General features: G+C 37.4%; 1 protein-coding gene across 3 annotated transcripts in view; it reads right to left on the bottom strand.

Moving 5' to 3' along the window:
* PPP1R42 (protein phosphatase 1 regulatory subunit 42) overlaps positions 1-20,223 on the bottom strand; it is a 49,038-nt gene that overhangs the window by 16,809 nt on the left and 12,006 nt on the right. For all 3 annotated transcript variants that reach the window (XM_029222441.1, XM_029222440.1, XM_029222442.1), the window contains 3 exons: positions 18,455-18,621; positions 16,919-17,057; positions 14,940-15,056 (listed from right to left, as the gene is read on the bottom strand). In XM_029222441.1, coding sequence (XP_029078274.1) covers positions 14,940-15,056; positions 16,919-17,057; positions 18,455-18,621 — 423 coding nt within the window. The remainder of the gene's footprint in view (positions 1-14,939; positions 15,057-16,918; positions 17,058-18,454; positions 18,622-20,223) is intronic.

Raw genomic sequence — 20,223 nt, 5'->3', positions numbered from 1 at the left:
TTGTTGCTCCACGGCATGTGGGATCCTCCTGGACCAGGGCTCGAACCCGTGTCCCCTGCATTGGCAGGCGATTCTTAACCACTGCGCCAGCAGGGAAGTCCCTTAGCTACTATTTAATGGAAGTGAAATATACTTTATACTTTATTTCTTATATCAATATATGCCCCAAACTTAATCTGTAAAGAATTACTCAAAACAAGTAATGGAAAAACTTTTTCTACTCTATAGCCCATGATTGATTTGTAAAAATTCAGTGGCCACAGGCAGAAAAATAAAAAAAGGAAAAGTACCTTCAGTAGGGCAAAAACATTACTTTAAAGCAAATGTTTTGCTAATATTAATAATAAATACTGATAATAACTAACTCTGTGGAGAGCTTTCTGGTTGTCAGAGCACTGCCGTATATGTGATGTTGTACACATCCAGGAGGATTGCATTTCTTTAGAATATGGGTATGAGGATTTCAAAGTTAGTAGAAGTTCCAGAGGATAGCAGCAGACAAACACCTATAATTCTTTTATCTGTTTTTCTCAAGCCAAGACCAAACTTATCATAGGGTATAAGGGAAAATTGGGAAATAAAAGTTATGGATTAATTCATACATATTCTTAATTGCAAAGCTGAAAGTAATTGATAATGCATTGCCTGGTGTTTTTATTCCCCATAGCATTTCCTCACCTTCAAAGCTTGATACCATTCAGCTTTGTATATCCATTTAATTTAACTATTTATACCTTCCATCTTATTCTTTGCTTGATCCATGTTTACTGTTGCTTAGATATTTCATTTTTCCACTTTGGGAAATTTTTCTTATGATAAGACTGCGTTTACTCTTTAGGTTTTAGAAAAATTTTTTTTCTTACTATGAAGCTTTGACAGCAGTTCCCTTCTATATATTAAAAATCCTTCCCAAACTTTCATATCCAGGAGGTAACAAATATGGAACATCCAGATATGTGCCTGCATCTACATGAAGAAATGCTGTCTTTTGGGGAATAATTAGAAGAACAGCCAGATGTCCAGAACCCACTGCAGAGCACTTTAATCTTGCTGAGACCAATGTCTTCGTATATAAAATGGTGTCTCGAGTTCTGCCTACTTCATTATTCATCAGATATTTGTTGAGTCATGGGCTAAGTTCTGTGCTAGACTCTAATGTATTCAAATAAATAATTTATGTGAAAAATATAAGGACTTGTTTTAAAAATATACAGGCAACCCTAAACTTTCTGACATTGCTTCTTACTATTTGACCTTAGGCAAGTCTGTATCCTCATTTATAAAGTAAGGATAATTAGGATTAGTTGTTGTGGGATATAAAGTGCGTGGAACAAAGCAGGTAAAGAATACATGTGTTAATTCTCTTCCTCTTTGCCTGCTCTGCCATCCCTCAGTTAATTCCATTTCTCTTAATTTTGTTCAGCAGAGAGCAAAAATTGTTGTAAGGCAGAATAAGCTTCTGATCCACTGACAAGTAATTGACTTCGTAAAAGAAAGCTCTCTTCAGAAGTTGTAACTTCATCCTTCAGTCCTGGGCCCTGGATTATGCCCTCTTCACAGCATTTGTTCCACAGCTTTTGATACAGCCATAATTATTTTATGTGAGAGTTTCACTGTATTTCTCTTGGTTTAAAAAACTCTAAGGATGGAATTGTGCATTGCATCTTTGTACATCGTTGAATATGATGCCCATCATCCAAAAGTTAATAATAGCAGTAAGAGAACTTTAAATTTATATAGATAAAAAGAATCCTGTAGATTTTTGTTAATTGTTCCTCACTTGATAAATTATCCTCAACATACTCCTTCCAGTGTATGTTTATTTAAGACTAAACTAATCCTGTGCTGCAATATGATTACTCTTTGGATACGCTCTGGTTGTTCATTGCCTTCCTGTCTTTAATAAAATGCTTTCACTTTCCTGCCCTTCAATAAGTTACTAAAGGGAGCAGACACTTTTCTGGACAGTCTCTGTATGATAAATGATCATGTCACGCTATCACTTAGAGGAGTGCTGCAAAATACTAAAGAGCCAATTCCATTTCCCATGCAGGATTGGTGCCTCAGCTCCTGTATAGGAGCCTGCTGCACTGGCAGTGCTCTCTCTACAATTAATGATGGCTGCTGATGAACCTGTATTGGACCAGAGTGCTCCAATCTTTATCGGAAACGTCTAGCCCAACTGTCCTAACTAAATCTAAAGACAGCCATTTGTCATCCCCCTGACTGCCTGTCATCATCTGCCTGGGAAAATCTATAATTTTTGGCTTGTTCCTGACTAAACTGTGGAGTGAATAAATTTATCTTTGGGTTACTCTGCTTGTCAGGATCAATATTGAGCAGAGGTTGAATAAATTAGAAACTGGAAAAACATGACAGGCTGTAGTGGTTTGTTCATTTGTGTCTTATAAATCAAATATTTAGTTTATTTAAGAGGCAAGCACGTCAAATTTTTGATTTCCACCATTCATTCTAAGATGCTTTACCTCATGATAAATGGTCATCAGAAAACCAATGAAGTAAATCACTGATATATCTGACTGTGAGATGAACTTTTCAGATCATTTTATTGATTTAGCAAACTTTGCAGAAATAAAAACTATAGGTAAAGATTAAAATTTTTTTCTTTCAAGTTTTTATACATTTTTGCAACCATGATATTTGACCTAATAGTGTCAGCAAGATATATAATGTTGGCCCTAGAAAAGTTCATGGCTCATCAAGCTTCTTGTAGAACTCCAAGTTTTATTATAGTTATTAAAGAATTTAATATTTTAATACATTGCTGCATGCTTATTTAAAGGAGTTACAGAAAAAAAAGGAAAGAAATGTTAATCAAAAATAAATATCATTGAAACTAGAGCCGTAGAGTTAAAGAAGGGAGTTTCTGAAGTATGGAGTATTTGACTTACAACCTTTTTTTTTCCTCCTCAGTGATTGGTTTTGCCACCAGTTTTATTGGGGAGAACTGAGTCATCAAGCACAGAGTTTTCTCAGTTATCTGCCTTTGGTCTCACACTTCCTCTTCTATTCTTCTTTCCGATTTTTATTAACAAAGGAAAAGTCCCACCTCTTTTCCCAAATTAATCAGTTCTCTCTATCCCTTCCCCTCTCCACAGGCCTCCTCCTCTAGGGATCATCTTTCTCTTGCATTTCCATTTCCAGTCTATCCCTCACCTCTGGCTTTTATCCTCTTACATACCATCACTACACTTCTTGAGTCCAGACCAGTTCTTCTCAAACTTTTATGTCCTTACAAATCACTTAGAGATCTTGTTTAAATGCAGGCTTTGATTTATTAGGTCTGGGGCAGAAGCTGAGACTCTGCATTTCCGATGCTGATGCTGCTGGTTCTAGGACCACATTTGGAGTTATAAGAGTCTAGGTCACCGCCTCTGCTTCCTCAGTCACTGGGCACTCCTGCAGCCTGGCGCTTTTGGTCAGGCACTGCTAACATTATCATTGAGCTACACATTGACAATTTCTGACTCTTTTTTTTTTTTGGCCGCACCGCACTGCATGTGGGATCTTAGTTCCTTGACCAGATATCGACCCAGCACCCCCTGCTTTGGGAGTGTGGAGTTTTAACCACTGGAGCACCAGGGAACTCCCCGGACTTTCTTAGTCTCATTCTTTGGAGCAACTTACCCTATTGACCGCACCCTTTATGACTTTTCTTGCAGGCTCCCTGGATCCTGCATGAATCTTTGACCCACAAATAACAAACCTCTGGCCCTAGAAATCCCCAGTATATAAACAGGCTGCTTCCTAAAAGTTGCTTTTGAGAATGGAGAACACATCTTGTTAAAAAAAAAACAGTGCTATGCCTGGTGGACTGTTGCCTGAATCAGCCCATAAAAATATTTAGTCAAGAAAAAGCCCAAAGAATATCTGTGCAGTGATAGTGCAATAAAACCTCCCTGTAATTTACCACCATGTTTCCCCAGCAGTGGAGCACCCTTTGGGGACAGAAGTAGGTGTCCCTGCAGCAGACCATCAGGGATCAGTTCTCTTGCGTCCTTTTCTATAATCTACACTTATTCCTTTCAAACAGTGTTTTTCTTCCGTGGACCACAGAAGAATGTAAAGTCATGGTTAGAAAAACTTTTTTCTCCTGTAACCCACCACCTTCTCCATTTATAAGCAGACCCTTTACAGAAAAAGGATGGCCAGATTGATGGAAATAGTAAAACATCTATTACACCAAGGAAGGAAGGGTCATCTGTATGTGAGAGGAAGAACCAGATTTTGTGGGAAGCCACATTGAGCATTTTATCGTACACTGTCTCCTCCCCTATCTAGGCAATCTCATCCATGATGACAGTTTCAGTGGCCACTTAACCAATATGCTGAAGACTCCCACATTCTTCTGTCCACTGAGCTCTGGCGTCATATAACCAATTGTCTTACTGATATTTTCTCTAGAACAGTTCAAAAACACCTCAGATTCTATATGACCAAAACTCATGATCTCTCTCTCCCCTAAACCTGACTCTTGAGTTCCCTATTTTCCGTTGTTCAAGGCAAAGCTATGGAACCATTCTTGACCTCTCCCTCTTCCACACTCCCTATATCCAACTCACCATCAAGTCTTGTCCACTTTACTTCCTAAACAGATTTCCAGTCTGTCAGCTCACTTCATTTTTACCTGTTCAAGTTTCCACCATCTCTCACTTCCTAACCAGCCTGGCCTCTTTCAGTCTATTCTCCACACTGTATCCACACTGATCTTTTTACAATGCTAATCTATAATTACATCACCCCTGGCTTAAACACCTTCAGTGGCTCCCTACTGTTCTTGGATAAAGACAAAACTCTCTATCATGGCCTATGCAGCTCATCTGCCCACCAGCCTCTATTTGCGCTATGCTCCATCTTTACTGTCTCTGCTTCTCTTTCCTCATCTTTGTCATACTCTTACCTGCCCCAGGGCCTTTGCACATGTTATTCTCTTTACCTGGTAAGCCCTTCTGTTCTCTCAGAGGTCAGCTCAGCAATACCTTCCTAAGGGAAGCCTTCACTGGGCTCCCTAAGGCAAATCCCCCAGTTACAGGCTTTCAGAGCAACATACTTCTCCTTTGTTGCACTTGCCACGGATGCAATTTTACTTTTGTTTTGGGGTAATTACGTGCTTAACGTTTCTCTTCCTTTCAATGCGGAGAGCTCTTTGAGTCCATGGACTGTATCTGGTTTTTTTTGTTGTTGTTGTTGCGGTACGCGGGCCTCTCACTGTTGTGGCCTCTCCCGTTGCGGATCACAGGCTCCGGACGCGCAGGCTCAGCGGCCATGGCTCATGGGCCCAGCCACCCCGCGGCATGTGGGATCTTCCCGGACCGGTACACGCACCCGTGTCCCTTGCATTGGCAGGTGGACTCTCAACCACTGCGCCACCAGGGAAGCCCTGTATCTGTTTTTTGCTCACTATTGTCTCCCCCATTGTCTAGCAAGTGCTGCCACATGGTAGGTGTTTTGAATGAATGAAGAAGAAGAAATAATGAATGCATGCATGATTGAATGGTTTAGAAGCAGGATAAGAATTTTAAACAAGAAATTATATGGAACTGTTTTGAAAAATTTGCTGATTAGAGGTGCTGCAGACATAGAGAAAGAGAGGAAAGACAGGATTTATCTTCTATTTTTTTCCTCTACTCCTCTGCCATTCTCACCTTCTCCTCCCCCACCCCAAGTCTCTGCCCTGGACTTTGGACTAGGGAATAGGAGAGATGATGGCAGGGTTAGAGGATCTTGGGGGAAGGAGTCCTTGGCAGCTGTGAGTCTGTAGAAGTGAGAGGGAAGGAAATGAAATCCCAAACAGCAGGAAGGACAGAAGCCACTTGGCCCAGCTTCTTCCAGGTCCTTATGCAACCATCCTAAGTGATCATTATTTTTTTCATTTTTTTCTTTTTTCATGTATTTTCTGTAGATGCATATGAGGAACCTACAATGGCCATTTAAAGGCAGCTGGTCTAAGTGCTAAAAACCTTTGGTAATTATAGTGGTTTTGTTAGAATTCTCTAATGACGTCCACTTCTTTTTCCCCATGGTACAAAGCTGTCTGTTGTTGAAGACTTTTAGTTAGGATGGATGTCAGCGACTTTATGTATGGCACATTGAGCTTTCTCTCCCATGGCACAGGGTTTGATGTCAGCAGCTTTTGGGCAACTTCAATCAATGAGTATAAAGAATGGAAAATTTAAATCAAAAAAATGGAGACACTGATCCCAGGAATAAATACAGAGAAATAAGTTAATATTCTGATGCTAACATTCATGTCCTTGACTAAGCCTTCAGAGGATGATTTAAAATGGACCACAAAAGCACATTTCCGATGACCCCTAGGCAAGTCTATATTCAGGCTTCCAAGAAGCTGTGTCCAGGCATTTTTAATTGCTTGTGTCTTCTTGCTGGAAGTAAAAGAACTTCAGATTTCATCCTCACTCCCTGAATATCTTTTCTCTATGGGAGGGAAGAGCAACTTTTGGCTTATCCCAGCCTCTGGAACTTGCTAAATGGTTTGCATTCCTTCCCCAGATAGTTGAATATTTTAAATTGTTCTTGTATTCATTCATTTTATAAACATGTAGTAGGTGTCTACTATGTGCCAGGCGCTGGGCTGAGCTCTAGGGAATCCTGAAATCAACAAAAATTCCTTGCTCTTAAAGGCTCTCAGTCTAATGGGGGATATGGTGATATACAATAACAATGATATTAACCATTTGTTCCTTACCAGCCATTCACTGTTTTTTAAATTATGTTTTTTTTTTTTAATCAAAGCAATACAATCAACACAGTTAAAGAATCAAATAAGACCATAGGGTTTATAACAAAAAGTAAAGAGTACCTTTGGGCTTAAAACAAAACCACATTCAACTTCTTCAGCTGTTTCTTTCTTTCTTTTTTTTTTAAAAAAACATACATTTTATTTATTTTTATTTATTTTTGGCTGCATCAGGTCTTAGCAGCAGCAGGCGGGATCTTCCTTGAGGCATGCGGGATCTTTCGTTGCGGCACGTGGGCTTCTCTCTAGTCATGGCGTGCGCTTTTTCTCTTCTCTAGTTGTGGCATGCAGGCTACAGGGCGTGTGGGCTCTGTAGTTGTGGCGTGCGGGTTCCAGAGCCCATGGGCTCTGTGGTTTGCGGCATGCAGGGTCGGGTCTCTAGTTAAGGTGCGCGAGCTCAGTAGTTGTGGTGGGCATGCTTAGTTGCCCCATGGAATGTGGGATCTTAGTTCCCCAACCGGGGATCGAACCCACGTTCCCTGCATTGCAAGGCGTATTCTTTACACTGGACCACCAGGGAAGTCCCACTTCAGCTATTTCTATGCACACTTACCGCCACATTGCTAAATAACAACTGCTGTTTATTGATTTTTAAATCTTAGGTATTTACTGAATTCCTACTATGGAAGATGATGATTTAGTTTTCATAAGTATTACTCCAACCCCTACGACTCTTCCCTTCCTCCATCCTGTCAACAGAGTCATACTTAAATTAATAAGATTAATATCCATTGACCATATTACTAAGATCACTTAAGTATTGTTCAGAGCTAAACCACATAATGCACTATGGTTGTTTCTTATTTTCCCTAGAGTTAAAAATTGGTTGGTTATTTATTTGCTTAGTTTTCTATGTATTTATCACCAATTCAGCCTGAGGCAACCTGGGCTAGTAGATGTTTTCCTGGGACGTTCCTTCACTTCAAATTCCCTTCAGATTCTTTCTGAGAATTTCCTTAACCTTTCTTCTGTTTCCTAGATCCCATGTCTTCCCTTTTCCTATTTTCCTCTCCTGTTTAGGTGGAACACATTTTCCAAGAGCTGCCTAAAAAACGTATGTGGGACATAAATTTTTTGAAACCTTGCGTTTTTAAAATGTTTCATACCTCCATAATTGCTTGAAAAATTGACTGAATATATAATTCTAGATAGAGAATATTTTTAACTCAAAAATTTGAAGACATTGTTGTACTATCTTCCAGATTGAAAAGTCTGATGATTCTGATTCCATTTTGATTTCTGATTCTTTGCATTATGATCCTCTTTTCCTCTGTAGAAGCCTTTAGGAACTCTTTACTCCTGGTGTTCTAAAAACTTTGAAGGATAGACCTGGGTGTGAGTCAGTTTTCATCCACTGTGCTGGCATTTGGGAGACTGTTTCAATCTGGAAACTCATGTCCTTTGGTTCTGGAGAATTTTTCTAATATTAAAATTAACTATTGAATTATAATTTACATGTAACAAAATACATTTATTTAAATGACCAAACCATGTACATCCATACAATGACCACCATAATCAAGAAAGAACATTTTCGGGCTTCCCTGGTGGCGCAGTGGTTAAGAATCCACCGGCCAATGCAGGGGACACGGGTTCGAGCCCTGGCCTGGGAAGATCCCACATGCTGCGGAGCAACTAAGCCCTTGCACCACAACTACTGAGCCTGCGCTCTAGAACCCGCGAGCCACAACTACTGAGCCTGCGTGCCTAGAGCCTGTGCTCTGCAACAAGAGAAGCCATGGCAATGAGAAGTCCACGCACTGCAACGAAGAGTAGCCCCCACTTGCCGCAACTAGAGAAAGCCCACGCACAGCAATGAAGACCCAACACAGCCCAAAATAAAAATAAATAACTAAATTAATTTTAAAAAAAAAACATTTTCATCATCCCAAAAGATTCATTTATGGCCCTTTCCAGTCAGCCTCTTACCATTCCCATCAGGCAGCCATTGATCTGCTGTTACTATATACATTTGTTTTTACTTTTCAAGAGTTTCATATAAATGGGGTCATACTGCATGTACTCTTTTTTTTGTATGGCTTATTTCACTCAGTATAATCGGATTTTTATCCGTGTTGTTGTGTGCATCAGTAGTTTATTCTTTTTTATTGCTGAGTGATATCCCATTGTACGGAACACAGTTTGTTTCTCCATTCCCATTTGAGGAAGATTTGGTTGTTTCCAAAATTACAAATAAAGTTACTATAAATATTTGCATACAGGTATTTGTGTGAACATAGGTTTTCATTTCACTTGGGTAAATACCTAAGAATGGGATTGCTGAGTCATATGGTAAGTGCATTTTTAACTCTATAAGGAACTGTTAAACTGTTTCCCAAAAAGGTTGTACCATTTTACATTTTCCTCAGCAATGAATGAGGGTTCCAGTTGCCCCACATCCTCATCCAAAATTGATACTGCCGGTCTCTTTATTTTTAGCCATTCTAGTGGGTCTGTAGTGGTATCACATCTTTGTTTTAATTTGTATTTCCCTGATGAATAATGATACTGAGTATCTTTCTTTTGTTTATTGACCATTAGTATATGCTCTTTTGTAAGTTTTTGTTGAAATCTTTAGCCCATTTTTAATGTGTTGCTTGTCTTCTTACCATAGAGTTGTAAGAGTTTTTAAAAATATATTTTGGATAAAAATTGTTTGTCAGGTACATGATAGCTAATATTTTCTCTCTGTGGTTCACTGTTTCATTAATAATGTCTTTCAAAAAGCAGGTTTTAAATTTTGATGAAGTCCAGTTTATCAATTTTTTATAGGTCATGTTTTTTGTGTTCTTTTAAAGAACTCAAATGTATGTTTTTTTTCTACAACTTTTATTTTTTAGCAGTTAAATTTGGATATGTTATATTTTGAGTAAGTTTTTGTATATAGTATGAAGGGTGAAGGCTCACTATTTGGATGTCCAGTTGTTCCACCAGCATTTGTTGAAAAGATTATCCTTCCCTCATTGAATTATCTTAGAACCTCTGTAAAAAAAAATCAGTTGAACATAGGTATAGATTTATTTATAAAGTCTTTAATTTGTTTCCTTGATCTCTGTATCCATCCTATGCCAATACCACACTGTCTTGATTATTATAATATTAAAGTCATGAAATCAGGTAGTGTAAGTTCTCCAACATTAATTCTTTTTACCAATATTGTTTTGGTATTTTAGGTCCTTTGCATTATCATGTAAATTTTAGAATCAGCTTGTCAATTAAAAAAAATCTGCTGGGATTTTGACTGGGATTATGTTGAATGTATACATTAATTTGGAAAGAATTAGCACCTTAATAATATAGAGTCTTCCAATCCATGAAAATGTTATTTCTCTTCATTTATTTAGGTCTTCTTTAATTTCTTCCAGTATTTTATAGTTTTTATTCTATAGCTCTTGCATGTATTTTTGTAAATATATTACTGAGTATTTAATCTTTCTTGACATAAATTGTAAATGGTATTTTTAAAAAATATCATTTTCCAGTTGTTCATTGCTAGTATGTGAGAATTGATTTTTTGCATATTGACCTTGTATCCTATGACATTACTAAATTTGTAAGTTCTAATAGCTTTTTGTAGATTTGTGATTTTAAATATATATCCTATCATGTAGTCAGCAGATAAAGATAGTTTTACTTCTTCCATTCCAAACTGAGTGTTGTTTCATTTTCTTGCCTATTGCACTGGCTAAGCCTTCTATAGAGCAGAGTAAACATCCTTACTTTACTCCCTGTCTTGAGGGGGAAAGAATCCAGTCTTTAATCATCAAGTATGATATTTTTGTTGATTTTTACATGAATGCCAATTATCAGGTTAAGTTCCCTTCTATTTATAATTTGTTGAACTTTTAAAAATGCATTTTGTGCATCTATTGAGATGATCATAGAATATTTCTCCTTTAATTTTTTTGGTACATCACATTGATTTTTTAAAATATTTATTTATTTATTTGGTTGTACCAGGTCTTAGTTGAGGCAGGCGGGCTCCTTAGTTGCAGTATGTGGACTCCTTAGTTATGGCAGGTGGGCTCCCTAGTTGTGGCATGCAAACTCTTAGTTGCGGCATGCATGTGGGATCTAGTTCCCTGACCAGGGATCAAACCCAGGCTCACTGCATTGGGAGCGTGAAGTCTTATCCACTGTGCCACCAGGGGAGTCCCCATCACGTTGATTTTTTGAATGTCAAACCAATCTTTGATTTCTGGGATAAATCTCACTTGGTCATTATGGATAATCTTTTTATATATTGCTGGACTTTTTTTAAAACTTAATTTATTTTTGGCTGCGTTGGGTCTTTGTTGCTGCGCGTGGGCTTTCTCTAGTTGCGGTGAGTGGGGGCTACTCTTCCTTGCAGTGCGCGGGCTTCTCATTGCAGTGACTTCTCATGTTGCAGAGCACGGGCTCCTGGCGCGCGGGCTTCAGTAGTTGTGGCAGGCAGGCTCAGTAGTTGTGGCTCGTGGGCTCAGTGGTTGTGGCTCGTGGGCTCTAGAGCTCAGGCTCAGTAGTTGTGGTGCATGGGTTTAGTTGCTCCGCAGCATGTGGGATCTTCCCAGACCAGGGCTCGAACCTGTGTCCCCTGCATTGGCAGCTGGATTCTTCACCACTGCGCCACCAGGGAAGTCCTATATTGCTGGATTTTATTTGATAATATTTTGGTAGGGACTTGTGAATCTATGTTCATGAGGGATATTGCTTTTATTTATTTTATTCATTGTAGTTTTCTTGCAATAGTGTTGGGGATAGGATGATGCTAGCCTGGTAACAGGAGTTGAGAAGTATTCCCTGCTTATCTATTTTTCTGAAGTAGTTTTTGTAATTTTGATATAATTTCCTTTTTAAGTATATGATAGAATACAGCAATGGAGCCATCTGGGCTTGGAGTTTTCTTTGTGGCAATGTTTTTACTTATAAATATGATTTATTTAATAGATTTATTTAATATGATTTATTTAATAGACACAGAGCTGTGATATTTGAACCACAGCCTCTCTGGTTCAACTTCTTAACAAATTAAACGTTTCCCCTCTAACTTTGTTTTTAAGGTGTTTTAGCCTTTTAATTTTCCCTTCTCTTGTCCTTTAGTTTATATACTGAAATTTCAGGTATGGGGAAGTATTTCATGAAAAGCCTGAAATTTCTCAATCCATAACATGGAAAGAAGTTTCTAACAGGTATGTGGGGCTTTGGTTACAAGAAAAAACAATGCAAACACCTGTTAAATACTCTGTTCTGAAATATGCAAAAAACACAGTTGACCAGACCTCATCTCACTATTGCCACATTCAGTGCGTTTCTATTAATCTCTTATCTGCCCTCATGTCAGCCAGTCAACAGCATTCAAGTCAAGTGGCCATTCCCTCTTCCTTAAACCTCCTTTTTCTCTTGTCTTCTCCTACATCATTGACTCCTACTAGTGCCTTCTCATCTAAATGATCTCTAAATATTGGAGTGGCCTCGTTTATTCTTTATCTTTGTCTGTCACCCTGTCCCAAGACTCTAAATATCATTTAAATGCTGTTGACTCCCAAACTTTCCAATCTTGCTTTTCCTTTGAACTCCAGATCCCTACTTCACATGTGCATTTCAATATCAAATAGGCTTCTCAATAGAAGGAATTCTTTTATTCCTTCCCTTGTATCCCCCAACTTGTAAAGGCTACCACTGTCTCCTTAGTTCCTCACACAAAAACCTTGATTCTTGTTTTCTTTATTCCTACACATCCTACTAATCAGCAGATTCCATGAGTTCAATCTAAATATGCCTTCAATTCTTCCACTCCTTTTCATCTCCAAGCAGCCATCTTCTCTTAATCTTTGCTGTAGTCTCCCAACTGATCTCTTTGCTGTCATTCTTGTAACCCATTCTTCACATAGCTGATAGGGAAATCTTTAAAAAATATAATCTTTCCAGTGACTTTCTGTTGCACTTAGAATATAGTAAACTTCATGACCATGGCCTAAAAGGACCTTTATTCTAAGTGCAGTGACTTTCTGTTGCACTTAGAATATAGTCAACTTCATGACCATGGCCCCTATACCTTCCTTTCTAATCTCACGTTAACTTGGCCTTAGAGAATCATTGTAGGCAAAATAGCTTGGTTTTAATGTCATTCAGAAAAACTTCCTTTGGGAGTATTTATAGGCTAGCATTTTTGTCCTGTTAAACTCTCCTCTTCTATTCAGAGTTTAAAGCATAATAGAATAAGACTTTAAAAGTAATGACAATAACTACATTGAATCTTGGTAATTATGATAATTAACAACTAACCAGATCTTTCAAGATGTATTCATATATTCAGCACTCATTACTGAACATTTGCCAAGCATTGTGCTTAGAACCTGGCCTTCAGAAACATTTAGGGAAAATACTTATCTTGCAGATTTGGGAGACTGGATTTCTCCACCATTCTCTCCCCAGGAAAGGTGAGCTGCTGTCTTTAGCCACTCTGTTCCCATTTCCCATGGGGTGAATGTTGAACACTGTGCACATCCCAGGTCCTCTCTACTTAATCAAATACCTAAACTCCAGGCTCTGTCACTTTGAATAGGATCATATATATAGTATACAGTATCTTATATAAGACTACCCATCTATCACAGTATGGATACAAATACTGTGAAATCATAGGAAAATTAAATAATTCTGATGAATACAAAATGCCCAGTGAAAAAGCATAGAAGAGCAGTCTAAAATTTAAAATATTTTGAATGCAGAATTTATCCCGTGAACTTCTTAATTCCTTCATGTTGTAAGTTGAAATGACTAATTGAGTCATGCTTCCTTATTTCTTTTTATTTTAAATATCTACCATGATTGTTTAATGGCATTTTGAATATTTGGGGGAATTCATTTGTAGTAGAATAATATTTCTTTTCATAATTATCTACTGCTTACAGTAGTTATGAGATGAGCCAGGTAATAGTCCTGAATTTGTAAACAAGACCAGGGGTAACTTTTTTAGGGTCAGATGATAGCCATCTGAAAGTGGTTTTGAAATAAGAGCTCTGTTTATGGGAGAAAGAAGCCTATTCTTCCTTCTATGGTCCTATGTAAAGAAATTATGTCACAGGGCTTCCCTGATGGCGCAGTGGTTAAGAATCTGCCTGCCAATGCAGGGGACACAGGTTCGAGCCCTGGTCCAGGAAGATCCCATGTGCCATGGAGCAGCTAAGCCTGTGCGCTGCAACTACTGAGCCTGCGTGCCACAATTACTGAAGCCTGTGCACCTAGAGCCCGTGCTCTGCAACAAGAGAAGCCACCACAATGAGAAGACTGCACACCGCAATGAAGAGTAGCCCCCACTCGCTGCAACGAGAGAAGAGCCCATACGCAGCAATGAAGACCCAACACAGCCAATAATAAATAAATAAATAAATTTATTTTTTTTAAAAAAAGAAAGAAATTATATAATAGCCCACCCCATTGCCAAACCAGAAACTATGAGGTTTTGGCAATGGTTCAGCTCACAGATGACTGTTTCCAGGAAGCCTTCCCTAGCCCCAGGCTAAGTTAGTGATACCACAATACTTATGAAAACAGAATCACATTGTAGTCTTATCACTTGTTGACCATGGTTTTTTTTTAATCTCTGGGACTCTACTCTTTCTTCCTCTGTTCTTTCAATACATGGAGTAGTATAGTGCCTGGCAAATGTGTAGGTGCCCAATACATGTTTGAATGAATGAGTAATGGAATGAATATGGCATGATATGGCATAACATGACATGAATATAGCTAGTGCAAATTAGAATAAATGAAAGATCCAGGTGTTCCCCAAGGAGGAGCAGCCGGGAGAGAGTTCAAGTCTAGTCACAGTTACTAGAAACTCATTCGCTGGGAGAGCAGAGTTAATGGGCAAGAAATCTAGTCTCCAGAGGGAAACATTTGATAGAAAAATAATATAGAGTGGAAAAAGTATATACTTCCTTCTCAGAGAAACATTTTTCTGTTGGTGAGGGATGGAGGCATTGGGGTATGGAAGAGAAAACCAGGTAAGACACAGAATTATGCAAATAAATGCATTAAGAAGTAAAGATTCATAAACTGGTTTTAGGACAAATTCAGAGTCCTTTTAAAAGTAATACATTTTATAGTTATTTAGCAAAATAAGTATTTTTCAATCACAATTTCATGTAAATATTAAAGAATTTTTCCTTTACCTTACCTTCACATGCAGAAGTTGGTTGTCAACTGCTATGAGCTGATTAAGATTCTCCAGTATTTCTAAGTCTCTTACATCATCAATATTATTATTGCTGATATTCAATATAGAGAGGGATTTCTGTAAGAAAGGTAACTAAATTAGGGTTAATAAATAGTCTAATTAAATACTATATATAGAAACCAGAAATCCTAATCTGTGAAAAATTAAAAATTTATCAGTTCAGGCTGTTTTGCTCTTTAGGCAAGAAAATAAAAATCCTTGGAGATTTTGTTTTTATGTCATACTTTTTTTCAGATGGAATTTTTAGAGCTATATAGTAATTGTAATGTAACTTACTATTTTTGTCTAAAATTCCTTCGTAAGTCCAACTTTTCTCTTCCAAGATATAAGAGAAATTTATAGAAAGAAGCCAAGAAAAAAGCAAAGAGAGAAAAAAGATATCCCAATAAGCAAATGATAACACAATATAGAAAAAATGCTTATTTCAGTTCAAGCAAATTATCATTTTGTGTTAAATATCACTAAGATTAGGGAGAAATAAATTTTTTTTGTTTGTTTGTTTGGGGGTTTTTTTGGCCACACTGTGTGGCATGTGGGATCTTAGTTCCCAACCAGGGCTCGAACTTGCGCGCCATGCATTGGAAGCGTGGCGTCTAACCACTGGACCGCCAGGGAAGTCCCTGGGAGAAATAGTTTTTATCTTTATTTTTCTAAATAGGAAACATGACCAAGAATTGAAAGAATATCTGATTTTTATGTCTATCTCTCCATATAGTTTTCTCTTGGTAATCCATATGTTCAGAAACCAGTTAAAATAATAATTATCTAATTAATAAGAAGTTCAACATCAGCCATTAATGAGGACATAAATATACAATAGAGCAATACTAAATCAGAGCCATCTTAAAATCTAAGGCCTGGGATTCTCTACCAAGATGGAGACTACCCACCCAGGTGTCCACACATGGCTAACCTTTAGAGAAGATACTTCCTGATACTTTTTAAGACCTGCTGTACAGCTTAAAAAGTATACCTTATATTTAGAATTTCAGAATCTGCTTGAATCTGCAAAAATGAGCAAGCAAAAACGTTTTCGGTCATAATCTGTAATAAAACTATCCATCTCCACAGTGGCATGAGTCTGCTTGGTTCAGCTGAGGTTGAGCTGAGACACAGTTGTTTCTATGGGATAGTAGGGAGGGTAGGACAGAAATCAGATCACTCCTTTCTTTTTCAATTTATAGCACTACCCCTCAATTGTTATAAATTTTGTTAAAAAAACCTTCTATTGCCCTCTGTTTTTGGGCCCTCTAAAGTAAAACCAACGAAATCTGTTCCATTTACATCCCTTGCTCCAGAATTGGAAGTAGCATATCCCATCAAATCTCATTTTGAGGATTGGCACCCTCTGGCTCCCTGCTTCTCAACTCATTGTGACACCTCTATGTGATTTGACCTGTTGTCAGGTGACAGCTGGAATCTCTTATCTCTGTTCCCAGTTCTACCTGCTTTGGATGAGGCAGAGCTGTACGTAATGCAACCTACAATCAAATCAGAATCCAGGAAGAAAATGACTTATCATTATAATGATTCTCTAGGTTGTTTAAATTTTCCCAAATAACTGTGCTTTCCTCTTTCCTGAGGCTTTTTTCCTAAAATTTTAAGTTTTGAGTCATCATGATCACACCAAGGTCAAAATAGGAATGAGTTAACATCTGTATTAGAACTTCATACTTTATATAGCCTTTTTGCATCCTTCTTTTGATCCTTCCAGTTACCCTAGGGGCAGGAATTATTATTCCCATTTTATAGCTGCTGAGTCTCTGAGAAATTATTTAGGAAAAATTAGTTTTAGCTCTCAGATTCTCAACTGGCCATATAAACATGCAGAGTATTACAACGTCCAGATATACCTTCCTTTTTTCATTATAAGCATTGATCACTATATTCTTTGTCAGAATACTCAGATTTGGCCTTACTGCCAGAGAATGAAGAGTTCTTGGATCAAACAGGAGCTTTTCTCCAAGGGGAAGCCTCTGACTCTCAACATGAAGCTCTCTTAGTCCTTCTAAGCCTTCTAAGCCTTCTATGACAGCAATGTAGTTGCCTCCCAGATATCTGCAAAATATAAACCATTTTTTAAAATTTATTTTTGTATACAGCAGGTTCTTATTAGTCATCCACTTTATACACCTCAGTGTATTCATGTCAATCCCAATCTCCCAGTTCATCACACCACCACCACCATCCCCCGTAAACCATTTTAAAATAGACATTCTGAGAGCATCATGGTCTAGAAGTGATAAAAACATAATAACAAAATCATGGAGCTATGTGAAAATTATACAGTTGACCATTGAACATTGTTGGGGTGTGTGTGGTTAGGGGCGCTGACCTCCATGCAGCGGAAAATCTGCATAAAACTTATAGTGGGGACTCTATCTCTGGTTACTTTGCATTTGCAGATTCCACCAACTGTGGATCATGGCTCGTGTAGTCCTGTATTATTTACTATTGAAAAAAATCCATGTGTAAGTGGATCTGCACAGTTCAAACCTATGTTGGTCACGGGTCAACTGTACGTGCAGAATGTTCTCTTTATATTGAATCAATGAAAAGTTTATTTATTTGATTCTTACACTTAATTAAGTCTGAGAAATATTTATTTTTTTGAAGTGAGAGAAATAGTCCTGTCTACCAGTGTTCCTGTTGTGTTGAAGTGCATAGAATCACCTGGGTCATAGGTTTAAAAATGAAGATTTCTGAGCTTAACCTCCAGAGATTCTGATTTGGTTACCTAGGTTGGAACCCAGCAATCTGCATTTTTTAATTGACATATAGTTGATTTACAATAGTTTTAGTTTCAGGTGTACAGCAAAGTGATTCAGTTATATATATATTTTTCAGATTATTTTTCCATTATGGGTTATTATAAGATATTGAATATAATTCCCTGTGTTATACAGTAAAGCCTTGTTGCTGATCTGTTTTGTATAGCAGTCTGAATTTTTAATAAGCATCTCCCACCCCACTTACTTTCCCCATTCTGAGGCCCTTGGCCTGCTTTTTGAGAATCACTGATCGTTCCTCCAATCTGGGGAAATTGGATCCACTGGGCCTCATTGTTTAATTAAAATCAACATAGGCAGTAAATGCCTTTTACAATCAAATCTATATCAACGTTATCAGTTCTATGACCCTGCCTTTTTGAGATGTGTGATTCTAAAAGGCACAGAACTCATTTGGGTTCCGTGGAAACTTTTTTCACCAGTTGAGCCTAAATAAGCAGGTTTCAGGTATGTATCCCTATAAGCCCTTAAGACAACTCACCCTCCTTCAAAAGAAGTTATCAGGGTTAATAAAACACAAATTGTCAAGTATTACATGTATAACAGTCTATTTAGTACTAATAATACTGCAAAAGAATAAAAATGAGGCAGATAAAGGAGATGCATGCATGCAAAAATATTACTGTAATGATGACAATTACATTACTTAGAAATAAAAGCACTTACAGTTTTTCCAGTTTCTTTAATGACCCGAGGTTCTCTATACATGAAATACAATTGTTTTGTAGGTATAAGTGGGTCAGATTTGTGGCATAATTCAGGTTAGTGATTTGACTAATACAGTTATCATACAAATATAAAACGCTAAGATTTTTGCAAAGAGAGAGGTCTTCCTAAAAGAAAAATAAAAACAGGTGATAATTTCTCCTGAAAACTTGTGTTTTTAAGAAAGTTTTTCACTTAATCATTCTACACATTTCGTTAAGGTTAATATAAAAGAATAGAATTCCTCTGTTCTTAGCACAGTCAAAACGAGACTAGAATGATTACAAAATTAGTTCTAGGTTTTAGTATTCTGTAACCTTATCAATAAAATTGTGTTTGTTAGGAAAGGTTTTCTCAGGGCAAGCAGTTTTCCTTGGAAGCAGTTAGGCTCCTGTGGAAGTTGAAGTATCTAACAAATAATTGCTTCAACATTATGAATCAGGGCTTAATCTTTCTGTAGGATTGGAAATAAACTGTTGTGGTTTATAATACTGAAAAACCACTGGAAGTCATCTAGATATTCAAGAACAATGGATTAATAGAGAAACTATGATAATGCTATTGAAGGGAATACCTTATAACCATTAATTATCCTTTAATTTCTTTAGTAATATCTTGTAGATCTCATAATAAAATGAAAACAGTATATTCAACATGACCCATTATTGTAAAATTATGTGAATACATGCCTAGAAAAAAGACTGAAAGGACATCACCTAAATGTTAATAGTGGTTTTCTCTGCACGGACGGATTACAAGTCAATTTCTTTCTTTATATGTATTTATATGTGTTTTTTAAATGAACACCACTTACTTTTGAGGTAAGAAAATAAAGGTATTTTAAAAAGTCTGTCATTTCTTGTGTGGTGGTAGAGTTAGTCTAGAGTAAGTAGGCAAGAGGTAAAGTGAAATTCTGCTCAAAAATATCTCAGCTTTCATTAAGTCAACAAGATTTTTAAAATACAGCCACATCTTAGGAACTGGTTGAATTATTTTAACCAGTTTGCTTTCCTCCTAACAGAGGTCCTCTACATTGAAGGAGCACTGATTGTGAGGAGCCAAAAGTACATTAAATGGAAGCTCTCTGGAGAAAGCTGTCTGTGGTGGTATGATGAGGCAGAGTTCTCTGGGCAATAAAAAGGAAACATGAGGTTTGGGCAGTTAGGGAAAAGGCTCACCTGGAAACTGGAAAGGAATATAGAATGGGAGCTGAAGAAGGTCTCTGCAAAAAAAAAGACCCTGACTGTCTTAATTGACAATTTTGCCTGGAGCTTTTGTGTTTTTTTCATTCATTCATTCGTTCAGTAAATATTTATTAAAGCACTTAATATGAGTCGGGCACTGTACTGGATAGGGGATTTAGAGTGATGTGAAAAAAAAAAGACATGATCCCTGCCCTCATGTAGCTTATGCTTCCAAGAAAATTTTGCTTATCTGTAGTCTTTAGCATTTTATTGTAGACAATGGATACCAATACAAATGGCCTAAAAGGGTTATTGCTGCCTTTAAAATTTCCCAAATTATAGCCAAAAACTAGCTTAGCACAGAGAAAATTAGCTTAGCACAGAGTATATATCCAAGTTAACATAATCTTGTCTGATATAACTGACATGGTATAACCTACATTTATATAACCAGTCAAATTATGTGCAAAAAAGATGTCACTGTTCATGTTTTGAAATATGGTACTTACATATAATTCTTAATATTTTGATATGTTAAAAATTCAT

Source organism: Monodon monoceros, unplaced genomic scaffold, assembly GCF_005190385.1.
Source record: "Monodon monoceros isolate NGI ecotype Baffin Bay Population unplaced genomic scaffold, NGI_Narwhal_1 Super_Scaffold_14, whole genome shotgun sequence".
NCBI lineage: Eukaryota > Metazoa > Chordata > Mammalia > Artiodactyla > Monodontidae > Monodon > Monodon monoceros.
The sequence above is the reverse complement of the archived record's forward strand: the minus strand, read 5'-3'. Positions and strand labels throughout refer to the sequence as shown.